The 24,047-nt window shown below is 48.2% G+C and overlaps 1 protein-coding gene across 2 annotated transcripts in view; it reads left to right on the top strand.

The window, feature by feature from the left end:
• The window catches only part of LOC138488902 (sodium channel protein type 2 subunit alpha-like), a 1,546,115-nt gene that overhangs the window by 1,022,917 nt on the left and 499,151 nt on the right, over window positions 1-24,047 (top strand). For both annotated transcript variants that reach the window (XM_069616296.1, XM_069616295.1), the window contains exon 14: window positions 444-682. In XM_069616296.1, coding sequence (XP_069472397.1) covers window positions 444-682 — 239 coding nt within the window. The remainder of the gene's footprint in view (window positions 1-443; window positions 683-24,047) is intronic.

The raw sequence follows: 24,047 nt of genomic DNA, 5'->3' as shown, positions 1-24,047 counted from the left end.
ACTAAATTGTGAGTTTGTGTGGTACTTTTATCAAGATTATTCAGTGTTCAAAATTTAGCACCAACAAAAACAAAACAGATCATTTACTTTTAAAAAACACACAAAAGCACCTTAAAATCAAACTGGGTGACATCCAAAATACTTGTGCCTTTCATGCACTCCCTGGTAAAGATGCTTTGCCAGAACCAATGAACCCCAAAACATAGTTTAAAGCCAAAACCAGTTTTGAAAATCATGTTCACTTTAGCCAAGACAGTTACAAGTCTTTGTTGAAAAAAATTTGCTGAATTCTGAATGTATTAAAATATGCAATTTCGAAAAAGTAATTTCCGTATTCCATGTTTCTGTTTATGTTACCAATTTAACATTATTTACTATTCATATTGCATGCGGGTATCTCAAGCTTTTTACTGTATTCAGTGTTTGACCCATGTCTGTTACAGAACTGGAAGAATCGAGGCAGAAATGCCCACCGTGCTGGTATAAATTTGCCAATTCCTTCTTGATCTGGGACTGTTCGGAGCACTGGCTAAAAATCAAAAAGATTGTCAAGTTGATTGTGATGGATCCTTTCGTTGACCTTGCTATTACCATCTGCATTGTTTTGAACACATTGTTTATGGCCATGGAGCATTATCCAATGACTGATCATTTCAACAACGTTCTAACCGATGGAAACCTGGTAAGCTGGAGATTCGCCATCACTTCAGATAGCAAACATGTCTTTGCATGGTTGTCTTGAGAGTGGCCGCTTTGTTGGTATCAGCAGCTTTTTATCTGCCTCTTGCACCAATGTTATCATAAGTTGCATTATTTGTGAGTGTACCTGGAAGTCTAAACTGGTCAAACATGAATGTAAAATACATGCATGCACGCATGCTATGAAATATCCGACTGTATTTAGGAGTAAAAAAATATCCCAATTTTTAGAATGAGCTCAGTGGCTTTACAATATTTCTTGAGCAAATTCCATTTGGTTGAATAACCAAACTACAAAAGCTTCAATGCATTGTAAAAAAAACTAAAAAATCAATAACACCCCTGATCTTGTCTGAATTCACTTAATTGTTGTTGAGAGACCCATCAAATCCTCCAAAGAAAAAAATCACAAAAGCCTGAAACAACTGAGGCCCATAAACATAGATACCATGAACCCCATAATTGGACAAGTGTCAACATGCTTATGTTCTTCAATTTCCATTGTATACAATGGCCATGTCATGCTTTGAAATTAATGTTAACTCCTGTTATCATAGTGATGAAAGATGTTCTCCAAAGTGGAGCCACAGGTCAAAACCATCTACACATAAATAACCAAATTTTCCTTAAAAATACGTACTCCCCAAGAGAAGAACAGTAACAAATGTGATTTTAAATTGTGGCATTAATTAAAAATAGCCCCAGTGACTTCCCCGTGCACAGTAGGTCTGAAATCTTAGATACATTTAAGTGAGCATGTGGATGTTTACAACAGTGTGGTTGTTTTTATAGTCTAGTGTGCTATTCTCGGTCTGGAATTCCCAGCACCATGCCAAGCCCTTCTCCCCAAATAAACCCCCACACACACCACACACACACATGAATGTCTCTCACTCGCTCACATAAAACTCATGTTATCACTGACACACACATGAACACAAAGCACTCTTGCATGCCTACTTTCCAGAGCATTCAAAACCTCTATCAACAGATGCGTACATAAGTAAAAAGGAATGTTTACCACCAAACAATGATGACATCTTCTGATTTCTCTCTGAGGCCTCTGGAAGGCAGTAAGTGTAGGTGGACAAGTGTGCCCTGGGTCACAGAGGGTTGTTGACAAACACCATTGCTCTGGACTCGTCCACACCAGCACATGCATTGTATTTTTCCTCAGGTCCCATTCCTCACCCCACCGCCAAGTGGGGGCAACAAGGAGATCCCCCGGATGTGGTAAAAGAGCTCAAATAAGGTGGTCAACCCCCGGCCTCATATGGCTCTCCCAGTCGGTGGTATAATGCACGTTGTTTTGACCTTTTGAGGTCAATGGGATTGTTTACTTGAGGTTATGTTTATGGGAGTTCATGCTATAGAGGATGTTGAAAAAGGTCTGATTTCAAAAAGTTATCTCAGCAAGTTACTACCCATCTGTTACATTTCACAGAAAGGGCCCTTTTGTGCTTACAGAAGAGTGGTGTGTAGAGAAGGAGTCAAGTACCCCACCAAAAGTTCTGCCCCATGTTGCCTATATGTTGGGAACCGGAATTGCAACACGTGCAATACCAGTGAGTATGCCTGTACCACAGAGAATCCTTGAAACAAGGCATCCACTGAGAAAACCCTAAATGCATTTATGAAGATATGATGACCTTTTGGACAAAGTCCCGGAAGAAGTGTGAAAATGAGTAAGAACGAAGACTGGTGACGTCACATGAAGCAGAACTGGCAAACACCCGAAAAGATACATGAGGCAAAAGAACATAGACATTCTATAAGATCTGAAGAGGAGGTATCAAAGATGAGAAACATTTCAGGCTCGAGATAAGATGCTCATGCTAAAGAAACACTGAAGAAAATGCAAAATCAGTTTACACTTGTACAGATGCAGTAACGTAAGTAGACAAAGTGATCTTAAGGCTGGCTACGTAGTGATTAGATTGAGGTGATGCACCAACATATATACATAGGAATGTATAGAACCTAGATGTTCCATGTTGCACCTTAGCAAGGCTTGAAACCCAGTGATTGGAAAGGGTTTTTAGTGTGGCGCAGTTGCAAAATAGCTGATGGCGAAGAAGACATTCAAGAAAGGCTTGGCTGGCCCAGCACCATGAAGTCGAGGCCATCGTGAGCCTGGTTATCGATCCAGTAGTTACATGAACATGGGAAAGAAACAAACTTCTGTTTGAAGTGGAATGGAAAAACACTGAAGGCGTCAATAGTTCATCATTCAATAGTATTAAATACAGCAATGGGCTGGAAAAAATGGTCTCCAACACATGATCTGATGAAATTAGACATTGGGTCGAGCTACACCGACACCAAGAAGATACTCCCTTTTATTCTCGTGAACAGAGAGCTTCTACAAGGCCACGTTCAAATCCTTAATTGACTGGCAGACTGCAAGAGTGATGATACATGTTGGGCTAATTGGGAGGGGAAGCATGATCACGCCGACCCTCCCTGCACCTGGAGTGGGAGCCTGCGTGCTGCTAGCGTGTGGAATATTCCAGAAGGGTACAAGGGTACCAAACCAATTTTAGAGGGCCAGGTATCAAAGAGCCCTATAGTTTGTGTAACCAATGGATCATCGTATATTCTGTGACGATGACGATGACTTGCACTAGAGGAGGGCTTAGTTGTCCACCTGATGTTAGATAACCAATCACTTCCCCTGTTAGTATGGAAAATATACTTAGATGTTCCCTGTAAGCCTATCACATTCCCAAGTAAGTTTTAGTAGTTTGCAACGTAGTGTAACATCACATATGACGACTTTTGACTATAAATGTTGTGTTTTTTATAGAATGGGGGGAGAGAAATCGAGCGAACGTTTGTTTATGTTTGTTTGTAACTCCCTGTTTTAGATAATTGCAAATAAAACAAAGTTTTGCTAACTTCCTTAGTCGGTTTGATTAGCGATGTTTGAGTAAACTCTGCATCCCCATCCATCTCTAAGTATTGCTACCTTGTCTAAAGGGCCCTAGGTCTATGGGTTCATGTGGTAAAAGAGAGAGGATGGTTAAAGATTTGTCAACCCAGTAGGCTTTTAAAGGTCTCGGAAATATGGGATGTACTCCGCCATTTAGCTGGAGGACAGCAAGGCTTCCTGTGGATAGGGATCGAAACAAGATCTTGCAAGACAGTTGAAGCAGGTGGGAATTCCCATACCAGATTCTACAGGCAGCTGAGTGGACCGAAAGCTAGGGTGGCCGGTGGAGGAGGCGAAATCCCGAGGGCCAGGAGCTGAAAAGCGAATGGTGAGTATATTGAGAAAGGTGATAAAAACAATTGTATATTAAGTGGGGAGAAAGTAACAGAGGTTTGGTGGGACATTTAGTTTATGACGAAGAACGTCAAGTTAAGATATATGGATGAGGAGCGATCCATAAGATAAGCCCAAAATACTAGATCCAGGGACATCTAGAAGGAGTTGTTTTAAAATCCAAGTGGATAAATATATATAGGCTACAAACAGATAGTTCTGTTAAAGAAAACAATTCACACTCCGATTGGAGTAATTATAGGCGTGAGAGTAGCAACAAAGAGCTTTGACAGAGGTATATGTTGGGGCCGGCCAGTCTGTCTGTTTGTATATTGTATGTAAATGCCTCTGCGTTAAGTGCGCGTTATAAATTTACAAATAAAATTATGTGTTGTATGTGTTAAGGAAATGATGAAATGTTGAAGAGCGACAACTGATAGGTTGTGGTAAAAGGCTAAGAGTAGATGATTATTTTTTTATTTGTTAGATGTATTGACTGAACAGGTAAATTGAAGTAAAGTGAGACATAAAGGTTTGGAGCTGTGATAATTGGTGCACGCTCATATTGTATTATTTTACTGAAAAGTATTATCTGTGGAAAATAATGGTAAGTATTGACAGTCGATTGTGACTTGTCATGATGGAGGATATTACTCCACTCATGCACCTGTGCAAACAGCTGCAAAAACACACAGCCAAGCTTAAGCAGTATAGTGCAGAATGGTTTAAGGGCATGGCAAATAACATGTTCATGCTATGACCACAAGGGGGATCATTGTCAAAGCACTTTTGTAACACATGACCACATACCTGCATGCTGCGTACATGGAAAAGAAGTTAGAAAACATGTTAGGTAGCCTAGAGCTTTGGAAAATGTAACAGGAGGAACGGGAAGACCCGCCTCCTGAAGACTGGATGCTTAACCAGTGTAAAGTGGGGGGTGCTGAGCCTTCTGCTCCACCTACCGCACCTGAAGTCAATGAGGATAGTATGAAAGACGAAGGAGTGTATCCATTAAGGGAGCTTAAAGCAGCGGCAGGATACAGTAATCTGACCCATGAGCTGCCTGCATATAGTAGTGACGAGAGTCCAGAAAAAACTCCAAAAAGGGATGTGATCTCTAAAGTCTTACGGGACAAAGAGAGAAGTGAACGACCAAGTATGACTCTAGATATAGAATGAGAAATTAAGAGATGGAAAGGAGAAAAAGACAAAGCTGACGAGATAGCGCTCATACAGTACGAATGGATGGGCGGTCAGATATTGCTCAAACTTGATGGGAAGAGCTTCGAGGAAGAACGGCAAGGGAAAGATCAAGACAAGCAAGATAAAAAAGACAGGGAATGAGGGAAGCGATTGAAAGAAGAGAGGCTAAAAGAAAAAGTAGACAAAGACAAGAACAAATGTATCAGGAAGAGCAGCTAAGAAAGGAAGAAAGAGCGGTAGAGCAAAGAAAATATGACAATAGGCAGAGAGCAATCGAAGAACAAGACAGGCTAGAATAAAAAAGAGAAGAAGAGGAAGAACAGAAATTAAGAGATAAAAGAATACAAAGAGAAAGAGATGACGAAATGCATAGGGCAAATGAAAGAAGGGAATCTAAAAGACAGGAAGAGGAAAGGATTAGGGAGGAAGCAAAGAAACAAAGAGAATTTAATGAGGAAATGGAACGAAAGAGAAGGCAGACAATACGCGACATTGATCGCAATGAAAGGAAATTAATGTAACCAAATCCAGTAGTGGCATGGGAGGACAAAGAGGAGTTCCTCCCATCACAAGGACCTATGCCAGGACCATCTAGAATAAATCTAAAGGGAGATTTTGAGATAGGAAGCATCTGAGACAGAATCGAGAAGGCTTATCAGGAAATGAGGACAAAAGGTGAAACAAGAAATGATGGGCAAGACTATTGATTTGCCCAGTCACGAGGCAAGGAGGGAGGCCTGTTTAGTCTCTAGCATAGAGCCCTGTCTTTGGACAGGCTAACTCTAAATAGATACCAGAAGTACAGCCATATTAGTTGGGGACAGGATATGTCAGACGAAGAAAGGGAAACCTTCCGTGGGGAGGAGGGAGCTAGTGTGTGTGGTCCCGAAGGGTGTTTTCAGACAGACAAGGAAGTGAGGTGGAGAATGCCAGAATTCATGGCACGCCCAGAGCGACCTAAAAGGCAACCTCTTAGTGAGAGGGGGAAATTTCCACCAGTAGACACTGGGGCAACACGCTCATGTATACAAGAGGGAAAACGTTCACTATCGGGAAATGCCATCAATGCTCAGGGGTTCTCTGGAGCTACAAGTAGAGTTCCTTTTACTGAAAAATTGCCAGTTTCTATATGAGATATGTCTGTCCCTTTTTGTATTGAAGGCAGAGAACAGTTAATATACTGGGCCGAGATTTAAATACAAAGTTGAATATGACGATTTCTTTTACTGATGAAGGCATAGTGTGTTCAATGCCAGGAATACATTATTTACATCAGAGGAAGATTGCAGACGAGACTCGATTCAGCTAATGATTATTTTAGCAGAGAAAGGATATAAGCTGGACAAAGAGAAATTGCAGTATTGCCAAGAAGACGTGTTGTACATAGGACAATCAATCTTGCATGAAGGAAAGAAGGTTACACCTGAAAGAGCTGAGGCAATTTTGAAAACATCAAAGCCGCACTCGATAAAACAAATGCAACAGTTTTTAGGACTATTTAATTATGTCAGAGCATGGGTATTTGATTATAATTCATAAACAAGGCCCTTGTTGCAGGCCCTGAAAAAGTCACAGGTGAATCAGGAAAAAAAGTGAATGGACTGAGGAAATGGAGGAGGGGTTTGATGAACTAAAAAAGGCGATTTGCACAGCTCCAGTTTTAGGGATTCTCAATTATTCTGAGAAGTTGTTTTTATTCTTGCACATGAATGGAACAGTAGTGACAGCATCACCCACGCAGAGAATTACGTTGCGGTACAAACCCTCAGCATATTACAGTGGGATTCTGGTCCGAATTATGAGCGGTCTCTTCCCTTGCGAACAATTGTTGGCAGCAGCCGCGTTCGCTATTGAGAGGTCTGCCAGCATAGTGATGGGGTGTTCCATCACGTTATTTGTCGAGCATGCATTGTTTGCTGTTTTGGAGAAACCCAAGGGTACACTGACGTGTCAAAGAGCTCCTGCTTGTGAGATAGTTATATCAAATCTAGTGATCAAAATAGTCAGATGTAAATTGGTGAACCCTGCCTCGTTTGTAGCTGAACCACTGGCAGATGAACAAGTACATGATTGCTCAAATTATGAGGAGTTTTATGACGAGATCCTGAGTGTGAAGTAAAATGCTCTAGCACCAGGGGAGATTCTTTTTAGTGATGGTTCTTCGGAAATCGTTCAAACCGATGGAGAATGGCATTCAGGCTCAGCTGTGGTAAGACACAGAACCAATGGGGAAATTGAGCTAGTAGCAAGTGCAAAACTACCGTCTCATTTTTCAGCACAGGCTGCAGAATTAGTGGCGCTTATTGTCGCACTCGAGAATCACGCAGACCAGGAAGTGACAGTGTACAGTGACTAAGCCTACGTGATATCAATCGTGCATGCAGGGCTAGCACATTGGAAAAAGAGGGGCTACCTCCGAGTGGATGGCATTCCTGTGCAACATGCTGCATTATTGGTAAGGCTTATTAAAGCACTACAACTCCCAGTAGCCATCACCATAGTTAAATGTGCAGCGCACACTAAGAGAACAGACTTTATTTCAAACAGAAACCAAGCCGAAACGAAGAGGCCAAATGAGTTGCATATTTTTCTGATATTTTTAATTTTTATACGCCTAATGTGAAACAGAAAATGGTTGTGATGATGGTTGTGAATGAAAGCTTTAATCACTTATCGCAAGCACAGTTAATGGAAGTTCAAGGTGGAGCTCCACTGGAAGAGAAAGACCTGTGGACATGGAGGGGGTGTTCTTTATCCCCTTCCGATGCATTGTGACAACAAGTCACCACTTGTGAAGCCTTATTAAGGGTGGCGTTAGAACAGCTACACTACCCTGTGCATGTTACTAGGGAGAGCCTCCCAGCAACCATTGCGGAGGACTGGTTCATACCGAAGCTGTTAGAACACGTTGCTTTTAATGTAGTAAATTCCATCGTATGTCAACATTTTTCTGCTGGGCTAACCCTGCAAATAGTCAGAGGAGTAATTCCTCGACCAAATGGTCCTTTTCAGCATTTACATATCAACTATGTTGTCTGTAATGTCTGTAATGGATATAGGTAAATGATGGTGGTAGTGTGGCCCTTCTCAAGGTGGATTGAGGCTGGTCCATGCACACACCCTGATGCCACTTGCGTTGCAAAGTTCTTAGTCCGAGAAGTATTACCTAGATGAGGAGTATTTGAGGTGCTGAGATCAGATAATGACCCCCATTTTGTGAATGAGGTATTTGAACAGATTAGCTTATTGCTTGGCATTAAACACAAGTTTTCTTCTGCTCATTACCCGCAAGTGAACAGCATATTTGAGAGACTCAATGGTCTGCTCATAGAGAGAATGGCTAAGTTGAAATTAACACTGAAAAAGAGGGGGGGGCTGCATTGCCTGCCCCTTGCATTATATGCATAAAGAAATCAGCCGGCTCTGACCACAACCTCACATCCCACAAATGAGTTACAGGGAGGCAAATGAGAATGCCTCTAACTCCTAGAGGACTAGAAGTGATGCCCAGACAACTGCAGAATTGTTAGGAAATGAGCTACATGTGTACTTAACATATATGACAGCTAGTATCTCTGTCATTTCAGATCAAGTCAAGTGAACGGGGTGTCGGTCTCAGAACACAGATGAAGACCATACAGCACCGGACCTAAAGAACTATGTTTACCAAAACTGTTTGCTGGAGATAAGGTTTTACTTCGAATTTTCACACGAAAGTGGCATGAGCTCTGTTTCAGCTGCCCTTTCGTTGTGGAGGATATTACTCCATCAGCAGTCAAAGTCCTAGGGAGACGAGCTTGGATACACCAAGGAGATGTAAAAGCCCATACTGGAGAGGCCGACATACCACCAACCCATTCGGAAGCAAGTCAAGGAGAAGAAGTTCAGTATGTGCAGACTCGATCAATGATGAGGAATAAAGACGGAGCGACTGTCCAGTAGGCACATAAAAGTGTACATTTGGACTGTGGCTCCCCTGAGACACTCTTTGCAGCTGCTAAGCAAGGAGTGAGCAAGTTACTGTTCTTGAACCACAGGCGTTTGCTGAAATTGGACTGTGGAGTGTAAAGTAAACAAAACATGCCAGATTTGGACTTTGTGTTCGACGACTGGAAGAGGGAGCAGTTCCCTGACTCGTTTCTCACTGAATTTCTATTTGGAGGTGCCTATGGTGTTAACCGATGTTCATATACACAGACTACTTCTTGCTGTCTTCATATTTATACTCAGAGCTTATCCTGCTCTTTTTGGGAGGAGCACTGACATACATGCTTTTATCCAGGATCCTAAGAATGGCCCAACTATTAGACGTTTATTGGCAGCAATTATAAGACAGATCAGATTATTGCCTTAACATCTTTCCGGAAAACAGATGGGCCTGTCTAACGATGATGCCTGCAAACTACTTGCTATGATATTTTTACTATTTGCTTCAAGTTCATCCTTTTCTTGTTTGGAGAGATACTTTTGTGCTTATGCGAGATCCTATAAATCGTCCAGTAATCAGCCAGTTTCTTGTGGAGATTATAGAGCAAATTCGACAACTACCGGAGCATCTGAAGAGTTTGCCTGAATAAAATGATTTCTTCCTTCCTTAAAAGTAATTACAGGCAAACATGTGGTCCATAGAGCATATTGCAGGTCCAGAAAGTGAGCAAGGTCAACGACATGTGGAAAGACATTGATGGTGGTGCCTCATGTATTCATGCATAATATATGCCTGTTCTATGTTTATCATGTTCAACCAATATATGGCACTTCTTGCCCACCACACTGCCACTCTCTACCCCAACTTCCAGTGCTATGCGGATGACACTCAGCTCATTTTCAGGCTACCTTCAGCCACCTCTTCTCCCTCTCTCATCTCTGACTGTCTGTCGGCCATCCTGGAGTGGTGTGCTGCCAATGATTTATGCCTTAATGCCAGTAAGACTGAGATTCTCCTCATCAGCACACCCGCTCCCCCCTTTCCTGTCACTCTCTGGCTGGCCTCTCTTGGCCCTCTTCCTGCTTCCACCTGCGAGGCTAAAAACCTCTGGGTCATCTTCGACTCCACACTCTCCTTCTGTCCTCACATCTCTGACGTATCTAAGAAGTCACTCAACCAGCTGCACCTCCTCAGAGGTATTCTTCCTTTCCTCTCCTTACCCCAGAAGCTTACTGTCTCCAGAGCTCTGGTTCTCTCTAGGCTGAACTATTGCAACAGCCTCTTTCTAAATCTGCCTGCTTCTACTCTCCGCCCTCTGCAACTCAGCCAGAACAGGACTATGAGACTTGCCCTTAGCCTCAAGCCCAGGGATTGCATCTCTCCAGGACTGAAATCTCTGCACTGGTTCCCAGTGGCTGCGAGGATTAAGTTCAAAATCCTCTGCATTGTCCATAAGGCCTTCTGGGGCCTGGGGCCTCAATACCTTCAACTCTCTCTTCCTAAATATCTCATCTGCCTCCAACTCCCTCAGGGTAAGTCGCTTCTCCAAGCAACAAGTTGGTGGTAAATCTCTTTCTTTCACTGGGGCCTCCCACTGGAACAGCCTCCCTGCCTCCCTGAAACTTGAGGAGAACCATCTGCAGTTCCAAAAGCACCTCAAAACTTTTCTCTTTGCTTCTGCTTTCTCTCCTCCATCCCCTGCTGAATTTCCTGGCTGAAACTGAAACTGCACTGGTTACCTGGCCACCCTCTGATCTCGGGCCCAGGTCCCCTTCCCCGCCATTCGCACACCTGCACTGCCTCCCTGGCAACCCCCGCACTTGGAGACTGTTTTCTGTATCCGTACAGTCTCCCTTCCAGCACTTGACACTTGATGTCTGCACTTACCCTTGCACTGGCCACCAGCTTGCCGTACTTATATTTATTGTTTATTTATTCTATTTATCCCATGTACTGCACTCTCTACTACCTCCCCCTTCCCCGCACTTCCCCCTTTCCATGTACTTGCATGATCTGAATGACACCTGGCCTAGTAGGATCGTTGTCTCTGTCTTCCCTCTGTTCCCCCTCCCTTGCCTCATCGCACCTTGAAAGACTTGTGTATAGGTGCATTATAAATTCCATATCATAACATATCATGTCATTGTTTTCCTGATTTTGCTAATCCACACTGGGCATTTAATTGGTTCCAAGAAAGCAGTGGTCCCTTTGATCATTCCCACTCCAATCACCTTGGCAGAACTAGACATTGTGAGAGAACCAAGCCTTATGTGATTGGCCCTACTTCAGTAGCTCATGTGAAGGCACCAAATTCTCTGACAAATGTCCCTAGAAATCCTTTTGCAGGAAGGACTCTTATAGACAGCCTTACTGGGTGCCATATATAGTTTCTTAGAGAGAAACAAAGAAAGAGACCTGAGAGAAGTGCAAGATATGATTATTTTGGATTGAATAATTATTTGCACAATACAGCACATTTGGGAAACGACATTTGGTACCAGCACATGAAAGAGGCGGGAAAAGGGACCTCTGAGGAGGATTGCTATGTATGTGCACTCCTGCCTTATGCTATGGGAAAATATAAAATATTCATAGCTATTGAAATAGATGTTCAAACAGCTCATTGCCTTACTCGCCTTGCACTCTTTACAAGAGGTCAGTTCTAGGGTTGAACGGCACCCTTGATATGGGTGACAGAATGGAGAGCACCAGATGAACATTATGTCCAAGATTTGAAGGCGAGAGCACACACCAAAAATCATGTGATAAGATATGAACAGCCTGGTATGAAAGGAGCTGGAATTAGATGGGAAATAAACAGAAGACTCAATTGTCATGGGAAGTCTGAAGAAGAAATTTGAAGCTGCAAAGAAAGAGGCCAGATGCAGATCTGGGAAACAGTGCTTTCTCCAGACGGATGGGATGAAGGCGTAGTCATATGAAGACAAAGGAGGCCCACTGCAGATAGTGCCTTTGGCTAGTGCAGAGCCACGCTTCAGAAACAATGGCACAAGAAAAGATGGAGAGAATCAACAGTGCGGACACATTTTTGATGTACCAGGAATGAAAGATGGGACGGTGGTGATAATAGATCACTACTGGACCTGTGGATCCAGAGCTTACATGAAGCTACCCAGAGATTGGGGAGGACTATGTTCAATAGTAATCGTTCATGTTCCAGCGTTGGTGATTCCAAAGAGTGACCTGAACATTGGCGAGTTTACAAAAGCAGATGCTCATGTCCTGAGGAAGAAGAGATCTGCTGAACTCTTAAATTGAATGAAGATGGAAAATAATTTCTCAGCTAAATCGATAGAAGGTTTTGATGCTGTCCCATATGAGCACCGATTGTTCAGTCAGACTTCAGCAATATTCACGACAATCCTTATGCCTAGGATCCAGGTGATGACGAATACTAAATTGTTACAGATAACTAGATGGGAGCTTCTGCAGATGATCAACACCACCATAAAGGGATTCAATGCAATCAAGGACGAACTGAGAGCCATAGGACTGATGACTCTTTAGAATAGATATGTCCTGGACATGATCACAGCTATGGAGGGAGGTGTTTGTGCCAAAATGTGAAAATCATGTTGCACATTCATACCTTCTCACGACGACGATAATGTCACCTTGATGGAGGCCATATCGATGCTAAAAAAAAACTACACGTCAAGATGGAAGACGAAGTGGAAGACGTTGGTGATGACAGCTGGTTTGGGTCAATCTTCTTTTGGGTTCCACAATGGATGGCAAACATTTTCTAACTCCTGGGAGCCCTGTTGGTGATGATCATGTTTGGATTTTGTGTGATCAGGATAATAATCACACAATGCAAGAAGACTGCAAAGAAAGCAGTAGGAATGAAGATTGTGATTGATGTCGAGTCAGGATTTGAACCTAAAGAATGGACAGAAGAAGAAATCAGAGACTGCGTAAAAGCAAGAATCCATGCACATGAGGGAACAAAGTTCCTGTACCCACAGAACCACAGCAAGTATGTGGGAATATGGATCAACTGCAGTCCCAATGGACAATGCATGCTTCTGACCTGGAGTCTTGATTAGCACGTGAAATCAGCAAGATGCCTGAAAGGAGTCATAAAGATATGGGTCCCAAAGAAGCACTTCTTGAGACGAGGATGTCTTGATGTGAAGACTGATGGGAGAGTTGTCAATGAATAGCCCAGAAAGGGGAGTGTAGAGAAGGAGTCAAGTACCCCCACCAAAAGCTCTGCCCCCATGTTGCCTATATGTTGTGAACTGGAATTTCTAACACATGCAGTACCAGTGAGGATGCCTGTACCACAGAGAATCCTTGAAACAAGGTATCCATTGAGAAAACCCTATATGCATTCACGAAGATATGATGGCCTTTTGGACAAAGTCCTGGAAGAAGTATGAAAATAAGTAAGAAAGAAGACTGGTGACGTCACATGAAGCAGAACTGGCAAACACCCGAAAAGATACATGAGGCAAAAGAACATAGACATTCTATAAGATCTGAAGATGAGATATCAAAGATGAGCAACATTTCGGGGTTGAGATGAAGATGCGCATGCTAAAGAAACACTGAAGAAAATGCAAAATCAGTTTACACTTGTACAGATGCAGTAATGCAAGTAGACAAAGTGATCTCAAAGCTGGCTACGTAGTGATTAGTTTGGGGCGATGCACCAACGTATATACATAGTAATGTATAGAACTTTAGATGTTCCAGGATGCACTTTAGCAAGGCTTGAAACCCTGTGATTGGAAAGGGTGTTCAGTGTGGCGCAGTTGGAAAATAGCTGATGGCGAAGGAGAAATTCAAGAAAGGCTTGGCTGGCCCAGCACCAAGAAGTCGAGGCCACCGTGAGCCTGGTTGTCCATCCAGTAGTTACATGAACATGGGAAAGAAACACACTTCTGTTTGCGGTGGAATGCAACAACACTGAAGGCATCAATAGTTCATCATTTATTGGTATTAAATACAGCAAAGGGCTCGAAAACGTGGTCTCCAGTCACATGGTCTGATGAAAATAGACATTGGGTCGAGCAACACCGAAACCAAGAAGAAACTCACTTTTATTTTCAGGCATAGAGAGCTTCTACAAGGCCAAGTTCAAAGCCTTAATTGACTGGCAGACTCCAAGAGTGATGATAGATGTTGGGCTAATTGGAAGGTGAAGCATGATCACGGCGACCCTCCCTGCACCTGGAGTGGTAGCCCGCATGCTGCTAGCGTGTGGAATATTCCAGAAGGGTACAAGGGTGCCAAGCCAATTGTAGAGGGACACGTATCAAAGAGCCCTATAGTTTGTGTAACGTATCGTCGTATATTTAGTGACGATGAAGATGACTTGCACTAGAGGAGGGCTTAGATGTCCACCTGATGTTAGATATCCAATCACTTCCCCCGTTAGTATGGAATGTATACTTAGATGTTCCATGTAAGCCTATTACATTCCCAAGTAGGTTTTAGTAGTTTGCCACGTATGTGACGTCACATATAACAAGTGTTGACTATAAAAGTTCTGTTTTTTATAGAATGCGTGGAGAGAAATTGCGCATATGTCCATTGATGTTCTCCCCTTTTTAGATGTAACTCCCTGTTTTAGATAATTACAAATAATTGCAAATAAAACTTCCTGAGTCAGTTTGATTATTGATGTTTGAGTACAGCCTGCATCCCCATCCATCTCTAAGTATTGCTACCTTGTTTAAAGGGCCCTAGGTCTATGGGTTCAGGTGTGTAACTACTTTTCATGTGTGATCTTTCCACAAGCACCACCACACAGTTTGGACAATGCCCAGTGAGTGCACTCCAGAGCCTCGGAGATCATCACAATTTCCAGTTAATCCAGTGATGTGGAAAAAGTTAATCCTGCAAGGAAGGGGAGGCTGACATTCCCTGCAGGGCCCTATATAACAAAAAGCCACTGCTTTGGGGGGGATCATTTTTCCCCCACCCACATCAGAAATGCATGGTGGAAATATGTGTTTATTGTTTTGCGTTGGTAGCATTCCCATTCTAGAACTAGTATGTCTTTTATTTCAGGTGGGGGTCTCCCCAAGCTAGAAATGGGAAATACTTCTTAAAGTGACTTGCATGACAAGTAGTATTTTTCCTATTACTTACATAAGCTGGACCCACTGGCAGGCCACGCTTCATAATTCAAATGACAATTTTGGGTTGGATTCGAGAAGTGACTCATTAATATTTATAATTCTTTCCAAATATTACAAAGAGTCACGTGTCTTTCAGCTGTGGCTGTATTATTAGTCACTGCAGCTAGTGGTCTAGCTGTTCTTTTTGACAGATTTAAACTCTGTTCATTTAAACTAATGACAGGAGTGGGCTACAGCTATAGATTTTGACTAGAAGTGCAGTGCCTGTCATTGAAAGTTGACATGTTGGTCAACGTGCGATTTCCCGTTTGCCTGTCAACAAGAAAATGGTCTTGTCTGGTGACCTCTGCTTCATTCATTTCTTTTTACTGTTCACAATATCCCCCAATAGTAACTGCACCTCTGTACTCTCTCGATATGGTGGCAACTACACTGCCCATGCACAGGATTTAGCCCAAGCAGAGTGCATGATGACATATGCAGTTTTGGCAAGTGGATACAACATGGACCTCTGAATGAGGACCGTAAGAGCTGAGTTTGAATCCCACCACGGCCAAACACTTTCAGGCCGATTCATGGAATAAATGTGCGCCGAAAATCCCGGCGCAGAGGGGCCAATACGTGCGCTGCGCCGAAAATCAGCGCAAAGCGCAGGGAAACCAGCGCACGTCGATTCATGGAAGTCCCTGCGCAAGAAAAGCAGAGGACGTGCGCGGAAAAAACGCGCGGCGCAGGCCGGCGCACAGGTCAACCAACGTCGTGCGCCACGGCCACTGCGCCATCACTCCGAGCGCAGCGCACAGCTCTAAAGTAGGCGGGACACAGGGCGGGATACTCGGAATGGGGAATAAAATGGGGCACAACACTCGGAATGGGGAAGAATGTGGGCGGCACGGGGAAAGTTCAGGAGGCAAGTGCGCGGAACGCCCACACGCTCGCATACAACACGTATTCATGGAATAGAATAGGGCAAAAAAGCGCACGCTCAAAGCAGCGCACAGGCACAAACAGGCACAAACACGACCGCCACAAGAAAGCAGGCGGTAGCGTCTCTGCGCCTGCAAGAAATGTGCGCTAAAAGGTGCGCCAACAAATAGCACCTATATACAGACATGATCAATGTCCAATACTGTGGCCCTCCAGGACAAAAGACGTACAAAGGGGTACCCACAAACACAGACACGCGCAGAGAGAAAAAATAAACGTGTGCGTGCATACCGGGGTGCGCGGTAAGTTGCACACGCGATATGGCCGGGTACGTGGATTTCAGGGGTGCGCGGGAAGTTCCACACGCGATATGGCAGGGTACGTGGATTACAGGGGTGCGCGGGAAGTTCCACACGCGAAATGGCCGGCTACGTGGATTGCAGGGGTGCGCGGGAAGTTCCACACGCGATATGGCAGGGTACGTGGATTTCAGGGGTGCGCGGGAAGTTGCACACGCGAAAAGGCCGGCTACGTGGATTTCAGGGGTGCGCGGGAAGTTGCACACGCGATATGGCCGGCTACGTGGATTCCAGGGGTGCGCGGGAAGTTCCACACGCGATATGGCAGGGTACGTGGATTTCAGGGGTGCGCGGGAAGTTGCACACGCGAAAAGGCCGGCTACGTGGATATCAGGGGTGCGCGGGAAGTTCCACACGCGAAATGGCCGGCTACGTGGATTCCAGGGGTGCGCGGGAAGTTGCACACGCGATATGGCCGGCTACGTGGATTCCAGGGGTGCGCGGGAAGTTGCACACGCGATATGGCCGGCTACGTGGATTGCAGGGGTGCGCGGGAAGTTCCACACGCGATATGGCCGGGTACGTGGATTGCAGGGGTGCGCGGGAAGTTCCACACGCGATATGGCCGGGTACGTGGATTCCAGGGGTGCGCGGGAAGTTCCACACGCGATATGGCCGGCTACGTGGATTCCAGGGGTGCGCGGGAAGTTCCACACGCGATATGGCCGGGTACGTGGATTGCAGGGGTGCGCGGGAAGTTCCACACGCGATATGGCCGGGTACGTGGATTGCAGGGGTGCGCGGGAAGTTCCACACGCGATATGGCCGGGTACGTGGATTCCAGGGGTGCGCGGGAAGTTCCACACGCGATATGGCCGGCTACGTGGATTCCAGGGGTGCGCGTGAAGTTCCACACGCGATATGGCCGGGTACGTGGATTCCAGGGGTGCGCGGGAAGTTCCACACGCGATATGGCCGGGTACGTGGATTGCAGGGGTGCGCGGGAAGTTCCACACGCGATATGGCCGGCTACGTGGATTCCAGGGGTGCGCGGGAAGTCCCACACGCGATATGGCCGGGTACGTGGATTGCAGGAGTGCGCGGGAAGTTCCACACGCGAATTGGCTGTGTGCTCCCAGGCATTACCTGTACACCCTCCACGGCCCCTGCAGGCAGCACACACCACAGGGAACTACCCTGCACACCTACTCATGTCTCCCACCACCCCCACCCCCCATCCACCAGGGACACCCTCCACCAGGCCCCCACCCATGTCTCCCACCACCCCCACCCCCAGCACTGTGGGGAACCTGCCAGCAGGCCCCCACCCATGTCCAACCCATGTCTCCCACCACCCCCAACCCCCATCCACCAGGGACACCCTCCACCAGGCCCCCACCCATGTCTCCCACCACCCCCCACCCCCCATCCACCAGGGACACCCTCCACCAGGCCCCCACCCATGTCCAACCCATGTCTCCCACCACCCCCAACCCCCATCCACCAGGGACACCCTCCACCAGGCCCCCACCCATGTCTCCCACCACCCCCACCCCCAGCACTGTGGGGAACCTGCCAGCAGGCCCCCACCCATGTCCAACCCATGTCTCCCACCACCCCCAACCCCCCATCCACCAGGGGCACCCTCCACCAGGCCCCCACCCATGTCTCCCACCACCCCCACCCCCAGCACTGTGGGGAACCTGCCAGCAGGCCCCCACCCATGTCCAACCCATGTCTCCCACCACCCCCACCCCCCATCCACCAGGGACACCCTCCACCAGGCCCCCACCCATGTCTCCCACCACCCCCAACCCCCCATCCACCAGGGACACCCTCCACCAGGCCCCCACCCATGTCTCCCACCACCCCCACCCCCAGCACTGTGGGGAACCTGCCAGCAGGCCCCCACCCATGTCCAACCCATGTCTCCCACCACCCCCAACCCCCCATCCACCAGGGGCACCCTCCACCAGGCCCCCACCCATGTCTCCCACCACCCCCACCCCCAGCACTGTGGGGAACCTGCCAGCAGGCCCCCACCCATGTCCAACCCATGTCTCCCACCACCCCCAACCCCCCATCCACCAGGGGCACCCTCCACCAGGCCCCCACCCATGTCTCCCACCACCCCCACCCCCAGCACTGTGGGGAACCTGCCAGCAGGCCCCCACCCATGTCCAACCCATGTCTCCCACCACCCCCAACCCCCCATCCACCAGGGGCACCCTCCACCAGGCCCCCACCCATGTCTCCCACCACCCCCACCCCCAGCACTGTGGGGAACCTGCCAGCAGGCCCCCACCCATGTCCAACCCATGTCTCCCACCACCCCCAACCCCCCATCCACCAGGGGCACCCTCCACCAGGCCCCCACCCATGTCTCCCACCACCCCCCACCCCCCATCCACCAGGGACACCCTCCACCAGGCCCCCACCCATGTCCAACCCATGTCTCCCACCACCCCCAACCCCCATCCACCAGGGACACCCTCCACCAGGCCCCCACCCATGTCCCCCTGGCCCCTGGTCCTGACGATACACAATAATGGCAGTAATGGTCAGCATACCCAGCACAAACACACAGGCAAGGATTGCATGCACCCACATAGTGAATGCAATCACATGACACAACCCCAAAGGCAAGTATGCAAAAGAACACATGTCCGCCACACACACATACACAATGGGTGCAAGTGAATGTCAAAACCCATATCATGACATGTAAGAAACCAAAGAAAAAATGACACAAGTGTAAGATAATATAAAAATGTATTTTAAAAAAAATCAAGTAAACTAATACAACTATCTGGCAAAGCAAATAAAAGGTCCATGTCCGGGAACAAAAATGAGAAACCAAAAAACAAAGGATAGAAAAATCAACAGATTTTGTCCAAAGTAAACACATGTAGTATGAAATGAAAGAAAAACCATTACGACATGGTGTAAACAATATGAAAGTAAAAAAATGTACCTCCCAAAAAATAACTATATATACAGGAATGTTCAAGGGTCCATGAGCCCAACACCACTAATGAAACCTAATACTAACTAATTAAAAAAATATGTACAAAGAAGTGGCCATTGTCCAAGCGGTCCAAAATAATAAAAAGAAATAAAGGAAACCTAGCACTAACTAACTAAAAAACTATATACAAAGGCAGCGGGCTAGTCCTGCGGCTCACTTGGTGATGCTGGCCAGGGCATCCTCGAACTCCATGTCAATGTCCTGGAGGCAGGACTCAGTCCTGGCCCCGAGGTCTCGCAGGGACAACCCCATGTGCTCACCAAATTCCCTGCGAGCCTCCTCGAGGCACTCAGCCCGCCTCAATGCCTGATGCATGGAGATCTCCGCCCTGGCCATGGCGAGCCGCTCCTCTTCCGCCCGCTGCCGCTCCGCACCTATCCGCTGGCCAAACTCCTCCCACACGGAACACACTGCCATGCCAGGGTTGCCCTGCCCTCCGGCCGATGCCTGCCCCTCCGATCTTGATGGCCCTGAGCCATGATGCCTCCCACGTCGAGCCCGCTGCTGCCTCCGACGCCACTGCCTCTGCCAGCACGACGGCATCCAGGCTGATGGTAACCACCGACGCCGTCGTGCACGTGCCCTGCCCGATGATGCCGGCACATCTTCCATCTGCTGGGGTCCACTTGCTGTGTCGTCCACCCCTGCTGGACCTCCGACTCCCAACTGCGGCAGGGATGGGATCCCCACCGAGCTCGCTGCATTGGTCGGGGCAGGTCCACAGGGGGCCATGGTGGCATCTGGGCCGGAAGACGGCAAGGAGAACGACCGGTGGATAGCCTGCACAGAGGAGGAGAGGGCCGTCAGATTGGCCAACACATGCAGGAACCCCCCAAACATGGCCGATCCCAATTGGGCCACGTCGGCACGGTGCACTTCGTGATGACGTGCGTGCTCCTCCCGGGAAGCACGCACGGCATCACGAATCACAGCCGTGCGCATCGCGACCCCAATCAGGACCTGCTCCACGCGGCCAGGGGTTCCCACGGCCGCAGGTGGAGGGGAGTCAGTTGACATGGACATCCCCTCTACCTGCGGACGGGCCTGGGACGGGGCATTCCTGCTGGTGCATGGTGGTGCACTCACAGGGTCAGGGACAGCGACATGCACAGGCACCTCCACGGTGACCTGTGCTGCCTCCTGCCCCTGGCCCTGGACTGCACCACTTGCACCAGCAGGGATGCTCCCACCAGGCCCCATGTGTGCACCAGTGTCGGCCTCCTCCTCCTCTGTGCAAACCACCAACCTGGATGGCTCCTCACCGTCTCCCGCCGTAGCAGGCCCCTGTGGGGGCTCACCCACCCCTTCCGCTGCAGCCGTGGGGGCATCCCCGCCGCCTTGCTCCACAGCGCCGTCTCCGCCCTCTTCTTCACTAGCCGCTGCGTAGAGGGAGACAAAGGACACAAGCATCAGGCTACTGTACAATGGTCCCCTAGACAGGAAGCAATAGCAGATGAGCACCCCTGTCAAAGTACACTTCCATCATGTCCCTCCACAACACATGGGTCAGTCCAGGCAAAACACACACAGTAACAGGCATGGTGCATGCCATGCACATTTCCATGCATGTCCAATTGACTCTTGAAACATTCAATGATATGTAACTCACATGCATCATGGCTCATGCATATCACATGCACACACTTCACCTCAGTCACATCCATCTGGCCACAATCACACCGAACACAGGCAAAACAAGGGTAAGTTGGGTGCGTCACTGAATCTGTGCATTGTCACACACATGAGTCATGCATCCATGGCATGCACAAGTCACAGACATGCAGGTCAGGCACACAGACATGGCTACCATATATGTACCTGGCATCAGCACCCATCCTTCACCCCCATCCATGTCCAGGTACAGAGACTGGCATGCTCTCATGTCCCAAATCTGCATAGTGCTCCCCATGCCGCATTTCAACACATGCAACAACCATGTGGGTCACACATCACTGGTCGCACATGCATTACCATGATGTCCCAGCACACATACATGCATACATGGCCCATGGCACACATACAGGCAAGTATCATAGAACCAGCACACCGCAACATGCCCTGTCTCACACAGTGATGCTTGGACACTTACCGCTCAACTCCAGACGGGTCTCCCTCTCAAGGATCTGGGCGTGGAGCGCTGGGCGTACGCGTTCCAGGACCCTCTTCTGGATGGAACTCATGTGGCCCCGGCCCCCCTCCACGAGGCGCCGGGCCTTCACAAGGGTCCTGGAACTCAAGTCCTCCCAGCGCTTCTTGATCTTCAAGACGTTGCGGGTTGCCACCCCCTCCGCGTTGATGGCAACCACACAGTCGGCCCAGATCCTCTCCCGTCCTTCCTTGCTGGCGCGGGACGATCCAAAGAGGGCATCATACTGCCCCAGGACATGCTCCAACAGGACACCAACTTCGGTGGCAGTGAAGCTGGTGCCCCTCTGCCCCTCTGGCCTGGGGTTGCCACTGGTGCCAGATGTAGAAGTGCCCGACATGGCAACCCCAGAGGCAGGTGTGGGTGGGCAACTGGGTCCTGGGGCTGGGCTGTGGAGCGATGTAATCCCAGTTGGGAGTCTTCAGTTCCAGCAGGGGTGGACACAGCAAGTGGACCCCTGCAGATGGCTGATGTGCAGGCACCAAATGGCAGGGCACGGTGGCAGCAGGCAGGCAGGCAGGCAGGCAGCAGCAGATAGCACGTGGGAGGCTGCTCAGGGCACTGGGGGGGCAGTAACTCGGCCTTCGGGGCAGGAGCGTGGTGTTCCGTGTGTTTTCGGGTGGCCAGCTTGATACGGAGTGATTTGGCACGTGAAATTCCTGCACGTCAGCGTGAAATCCGAGGAAAGGCCCTTAGCGCGTAAGTGCGTCAGCACGCATACGCGATTCTATTGGACCAGAGTCCCTCATCGCGTAAGCGCGTCTGACGTGATCCGCACGGGCGTTCCCCACTCAGCACGTGAAGACGGAGCACACGTGGAAATACAGCATGTCAGAGTGTCATCGCGTGTAATTGGCCAAAAGTGCGCGTACACGCCATTGGCCTATGTACGTGTATTTCATCGCGTGTAATTGGCCAAAAGTGCGCGTACACGCCATTGGCCTATGTACGTGTATTTCATCGCGTGTAATTGGCCAAAAGTGCGCGTACGCGCCATTGGCCTAAGTACGTGTATTTAAGGGGCGCGCGGCCACTTACACAAGCAAGTACGTCAGCGCACCTGTATGCCTGCTGCGTGGGAATTTCCACACGCGATTGGAGTGGGAACTCGATTCCAGGGGTGCGAGGCTCACACGCTCGCCTACAACACGCGCAAGGCATTAATTTGCGCACTTTTCAATAAACAAGCCAGATGCCAGGATGAACATACCGTTCCTAGCAGCAGTGGCAGTGGGCTACCAAAGGAGGAGGAGGAGGAGAGTCAGGGCCAGAATATTCACACCCAGAACCAGCCTATTCGGGATGCCTGATGACCAGGTGTATGGGAGGTACAGGTTTCCAGCACACATCATACTGGACCTGGTCAGTGAGTGGGAGGATGACCACTCTGGTCCTGACATTGCATCGTCACATCAATAAGTATACATGTTGTACATGGATCTGCTAGTCCAAATTGGCAACGATGCACAGTGCCTTGTCTACATCAACAAAATGCAGTAAACAATGTGATTCCACCTCCCCATCACCTGTAATGGATTCATATTGCATTCGTGAAGCACCGGTCAAGTAATGTATGAAGGTACAGCGGAGCACTGAGGGGTGGTGGGGCAGAAGGGGATGCCAGTCAACAATCCTACTGGTGCTGGTGTCATTCATGTCACGCAAGTGCAGGGGTGGGTGGCACAATGAAGTGCAAGGGGAAGTGGCGGCTGGAAGTGCTGTACAAGGTAAGTAGGACTTGACGTCAAGGGCAGATGGTGTTAGGCGCAGACAAGTGCTGGGGGGGTGGCCTATAGGGGTACAGAGACATTCATGCAGTGCTGTGGGCTCGGAGGGGACAGGGGAGGTACACACTGCTTCTGGCTCGGCAAGGTCCTTTCAGATTTCTATGTGTCCTGCAGAGTTGTCACATGCCGCAGATATGTGCCCTTGGATTGGGGATCTCATCTTGGTGAAAAGGGTGAGGCGCTATTGCCTTTGGAGCATGTGGCAGGCCAGTTTGCCAGAGGATGGCCATGATGCAGGACATTCCCTCTCTGCCACCCGGCACCTGTGGTTTGGGTTCACAAGATCCGAGTCATGCCAGGACTCTGCATTGGCATGGGGCTTCAGACAGGTGGTCATGACCGTGGCAAAGACATCCAGTGTACCTGACATGGAGTGGAGCATGGAGTGGGCCCTGTCAGGATGGGAGTGAGCCTAAGGGGGAGCTGGATGGGGGGGAGATTTTGGCAGCATGAGCCTCGACTGACACACACTTCATGGGTCGGAATACCAAGAAGGTGTGTGACAGTGGTGAGGGTGGCTTTGCCTGTGGGGTGGTGAGGGTGAGCTGGGAGGAGAGGAGAATGTGATCACTCCAGGAGAGAGGAGTGCAGAGATGGACGGAGAGGGGAAAGTCAGATGAGATCAGAGCATCAAGAGTGTGCCCTGCAG

Source organism: Ambystoma mexicanum, chromosome 9 (assembly GCF_040938575.1).
Source record: "Ambystoma mexicanum isolate Mex_15411 chromosome 9, UKY_AmexF1_1, whole genome shotgun sequence".
NCBI lineage: Eukaryota > Metazoa > Chordata > Amphibia > Caudata > Ambystomatidae > Ambystoma > Ambystoma mexicanum.
The sequence above is the reverse complement of the archived record's forward strand: the minus strand, read 5'-3'. Positions and strand labels throughout refer to the sequence as shown.